Source organism: Staurois parvus, unplaced genomic scaffold (genome assembly GCF_062004578.1).
Source record: "Staurois parvus isolate SC_StPar_1 unplaced genomic scaffold, SC_StPar_1.0 ptg000592l, whole genome shotgun sequence".
NCBI lineage: Eukaryota > Metazoa > Chordata > Amphibia > Anura > Ranidae > Staurois > Staurois parvus.
Genome location: NW_028318388.1, coordinates 1,205,001 through 1,210,000, shown reverse-complemented (window position 1 = coordinate 1,210,000; position 5,000 = coordinate 1,205,001). Strand labels below are relative to the sequence as shown.

Here is a 5,000-nt window from a genome sequence, read left to right as displayed (position 1 = left end):
AATGTACCCATTGCTCGGACACTGTTGAAGGCTGGAGCCAAGGAAAGCCCCCACTGTAAGTAAGCTAAAAAAACTCTGAAGGGTACAAATATTTAGCATTAGACTTTAGGACATCTGGTTCGGACATAACAAGCTGGTTATTATAGAGCTGCTAATAACAGTCATTATAAACCTATTTTGTACACCGTAAGATTAAGAATAGAACCGATAAAGTGGGACTTTTGAGGCACAACATTATACAGTAAAATTCCATTTTATTATATCCATATACAAAAAATAAATCCTATTACAACGTCAATTCCTCTAAAAATGTTGCAACAGTTTAGCACAATAAAATACATATTTCACTCATAGGATGCATCAAGTTCACAAAGTGATATATCAGAAGCTGGCCCGACACATTTCTTGGACAAAGTCCACTTCTTCAGGAGCCAATCTATACATCAAAATTGTAGAAAATAGTATTCATACAGGTTAATATAATAATCTAAATTCAATCAAGAATAGCTAACTAACAACCCATTGAATAATTCTAAAGGATTGATCTATCACACCCAAGGGGGAGGGGGGGGGGGGGAGTTGGGGAAAAAAAGGGGAAGGAAGGGCGAGTGAGTGGCGGAACAAGGACCAGGCACCCAGTGAAAAACACATAGCTGGGTACTGGAGAATTGGAGAATAGGGGCTCAGATTAGCTATGGCTGCTATATGGGCAGTTTGTGGACGCTATCTCAGATATTGAATTGTCATTAACCTCTTTTGAATGGTATAGGTGTGGAAGGACTATTATTAATTATATAATATATTTTTCTTCTTTTTTTTTTGAGGGGGGGGGGGGCTGTGGTGCCCAGCTATGGGGTTTTTCACTGGGTGCCTTGTCCCGCCCCTCACTCCCCTGTCCTGCCTTTTCTTCCATCTTTTCCCCTTTTTTTTCATTCTTACTGTCTGTATGCTGCAAGATTGCATCAGGGACCATCACCCATCACTGACCTGTTCCTAGTAAAGCATCACTTGTTATTCCCTCTTTCCATTTTTGTTTGTTTGCAAGAATGCATCATAATATTTTTCACATAGAAAAAGAGAGAATTCTACTCTGCAACCTGCTAGCAAAGTAAAGACTTTTTTTCTACTCATGCTTTGGCTGCTTTCTAAAGAAATGAAATGCCTGCTACACACGGTAAGTCCGAGGAGATCAGATATAGTGAATGCAGGGTCCGGGGGGACCAGATGTAGTGAATGCAGGGTCCAGGGGGGACCAGATGTAGTGAATGCAGGGTCCGGGGGGACCAGATGTAGTGAATGCAGGGTCCGGGGGGACCAGATGTAGTGAATGCAGGGTCCGGGGGGACCAGATGTAGTGAATGCAGGGTCCGGGGAGACCAGATGTAGTGAATGCAGGGTCCGGGGAGACCAGATGTAGTGAATGCAGGGTCTGGGGAGACCAGATGTAGTGAATGCAGGGTCCGGGGGGACCAGATGTAGTGAATGCAGGGTCCGGGGAGACCGGCTGTAGTGAATGCAGGGTCCGGGGAGACCGGCTGTAGTGAATGCAGGGTCCGGGGAGACCGGCTGTAGTGAATGCAGGGTCCGGGGAGACCGGCTGTAGTGAATGCAGGGTCCGGGGAGACCGGCTGTAGTGAATGCAGGGTCCGGGGAGACCGGCTGTAGTGAATGCAGGGTCCGGGGAGACCGGCTGTAGTGAATGCAGGGTCCGGGGAGACCGGCTGTAGTGAATGCAGGGTCCGGGGAGACCGGCTGTAGTGAATGCAGGGTCCGGGGAGACCGGCTGTAGGGAATGCAGGGTCCGGGGAGACCGGCTGTAGGGAATGCAGGGTCCGGGGAGACTAGATATAGTGAATGCAGGGTCCGGGGAGACCAGATGTAGTGAATGCAGGGTCCGGGGAGACCAGATGTAGTGAATGCAGGGTCCGGGGAGACCAGATGTAGTGAATGCAGGGTCCGGGGGACCGGCTGTAGTGAATGCAGGGTCCGGGGGGACCGGCTGTAGTGAATGCAGGGTCTGGGGAGACCAGATATAGTGAATGCAGGGTCCGGGGAGACCGGCTTTAGTGAATGCAGGGTCCGGGGAGACCGGATATAGGGAATGCAGGGTCCTGGGTTTAGTAACACTTTAAATTGTTAATCATTTGCAACAAAGATAGGGAAACGTTATAACTGTCCTTTATCAGGTTTAGCAGCTTTTCCAAAAACAAAATGCTTCTCCTTTTTATTCTTTTTAATGTGACACATTTTTCTTTCATCTAGTTTTCTTATTTTGATTGTGGAGATATACATGTACATTTTTGTATATGCTCCCTCTAGTGGGAATGAATGTCATTAGCATTTCTATTTGAAGCAAGCTACAGCCGTTTTAAGTAAAAAAAAAAAAAAAAATACGCCAAGTAAACAATATACATTGCAAGGATTTAAGCAAGCCATATTGCAGATCGATATTTGCTTCTGTTCTTTATCTAATGTAGGCCTGACCATGTTCTTCCTCAGCCTGATGCTAACTGGATGCATCTTCTCAGTAAAAGTGATGTAAAGAAAAGGAGCAACATCTGCATTTAGTTTTAGGGACCCTGTGAAGGTATCTCACCAAAAACGGAACCCCTGTCACAGGTTTTGTCAGGAATTTCACTTGAAGTCTCCAGGGAAAAGTAATGAGTGAGTCGCATATGCTTTCTGTGGTTCTCCCTACAGAGTACCACTGCTATGGTTGCAAAGAGGTGAAATTTGACTTTTCAGCATTGTTAAAAAAAAAAAATTAACTTGGCTGCAGATTAACTCCTTAAAGTTGTCGCAATATTTGTCAGTTTTTTATGTCGCACGATATTCAAGCAGGGGTTTTTCAAACACAGATTAAATTTAAAAAAACACTAACCACTTAGTGATGGAGGGCAAAACAAAAATTAATGTCTGAACACAATTTTGCAACTTTGACATGTGTTTGTAAAACTATACATACCATTGAAACTATGTTGTGCATCCAGGTGGATTATTCCTTGTTTCAGGACAAATTTGGCTTTCATTTGGTTGTAAATGGTAACCAATATCTCCTGGGGTTTTTTTTTTGTTTTATTATCAAAGGAAAACTGGCCCAAAATAGTAAAAAAACAAAAAAAAAATTTAGCTGTATATTTCTTGCTATTACCATAATTTACCACGAAAGAACCCAATATAAATTCTCCTGCTTCTGATGATCACAGTGATACCGCATATGTGTATGTTGTTGTTTGTACCCGTAGTACGGCTCAGAAACAAGTGTGCATTTTGCTTTTTTTTATCCTGCCTAGAACACACTGCCTGACACTAATTTCAATAAATGATTTTTCTTTTAAATCCTACCCAAAATATACTGACCCTGACCTTTGACCCTACCACTAACCCTGGCACTGACTTAGATCTAACCTTAATCTATTTTTTTTTTTTTTTTTTTTGTGCTCACTTTTGTTTGTTCACATCTTCCTCTCCTGCAAAGAGGGAGATATACAATGTATCTCTTTTCCATTCAGAAGAGGAAGTAAACACATGGGTTGGACTGCAGAGTGACTGATCACTGTCATAGCCAATCAGAGGCTAGCACAGTGATTAGGTGACCCAAAACTGGGAGTTCCAGGTTCCGTTCGTTAGTATGGGACCCAGGGCTCCCGGTGAGAGCCCATTCTCTGTGCTGGGAGTGTGGTGTGTGGCTCCCAGCACAAAGACAGGTACGCAGATATGCGGCCCCATGAAAAAAAGCCCAGTTTTGTGAGGCCGGGTTATTTAAAATTGTATATCAATTATATATTATATCATTTATTATTTCTTTTATTTTTTTGTGGTGTTTAAAGGACTTATTCACATGGATACAAAGGCCCATACAGCTTGTGTTTATGCAGGCAGACTTGACATGTGTTCCATGCAGCCATGGTCTGCAGCCTGTTAAAAATCAATAACCGGAGAGACTGTACAGATCATCCCGCACATCTGATCATCTACATCCCTACAGGGACAAATGCACATCCTTGGACGCAGTCTGTTCTCATCCAGGTAAAGAAGCATGAGCAAATGAATGCTGTAACTCCTGCGCTGGACGATGAGCTCCACAATGTCAGTAACCCCACATGGAGAACTTTTTGGGAATGCAAGCCTTGCTGCCCTCAACAGACCAGGGAAATCCAAAGGGGCTGTGTGCAAAGAAACAAACAGAGGACGCATGGGCCTAGTGCATTACCTTCTAAAGATGAGATTTATTGAATAAAAAGTAGTATACTCACAAACTGGTGGACTGACAACTCATGGGGCCCCCGGGCAATAGGGGATCATGGGGACCCTGTGTCCTTGCCCAAACTCAAAAGAGCTTATGAAAAAGGTACCAGGGGCATCTCATGGGGCCCCCTACTGACCCCGGGCCCTCGGGCAGTGCCCAAGTTTCCAAATGGTCAGTCCGCCCCTGCTCACAAAAGGATAAAATCAAAGGCACATCACAAAAAAGACAGCATGGTCATTTCAAGGAAGAACCTCTTCCTCAGGGCTCTGTGGAAGAGGTTCTGCCTCGAAACGCATCAGCCATTTGGAGGCCTACAGTCCCCCAACAGCCCCACCATCTAGGGAGATTGGACCATGCTGTCTTTTTTGTGATGTGCCTTTTGATTTTATTATTTTGTTAGTATACTACTTTTTAATTCCATAAAACTTATTTTTAGTAGGTAATGCACTAGGCTCATGTGCCCTCTGTTTCTTTGCACACTGTTCTCATCTAGGGCTGAGTCCATCCCTGTATGGACCTAAATGTGGGAAAATTAGCTGCTCCTGTTATTGATTTCTAACAGGCTGCTAGCCACGGCTTCACAGAACGCCTGCATAACATACGCTATACGGGCCTCTGCACCTGTGTGAATGAGCCCTATAGACTGCTACAATCCGTAGCCATATGGTTGTTGCTAGTAAGCAGACCTGAAGAGGGAGAAGCAATGAAGACCATTGACTGTGTAATCCTGCTAGTAGGAAGAAGAGCCTGC

At 44.3% G+C, this 5,000-nt stretch overlaps 1 protein-coding gene across 1 annotated transcript in view; it reads left to right on the top strand.

Annotated features, from left to right (window-relative positions):
- The window catches only part of ANKFN1 (ankyrin repeat and fibronectin type III domain containing 1), a 925,115-nt gene that overhangs the window by 518,945 nt on the left and 401,170 nt on the right, over positions 1 to 5,000 (top strand). The window contains exon 4 of the mRNA XM_089692527.1: positions 1 to 55. This exon is cut by the window's left edge and continues 156 nt beyond it. Coding sequence (XP_089548653.1) covers positions 1 to 55 — 55 coding nt within the window. The remainder of the gene's footprint in view (positions 56 to 5,000) is intronic.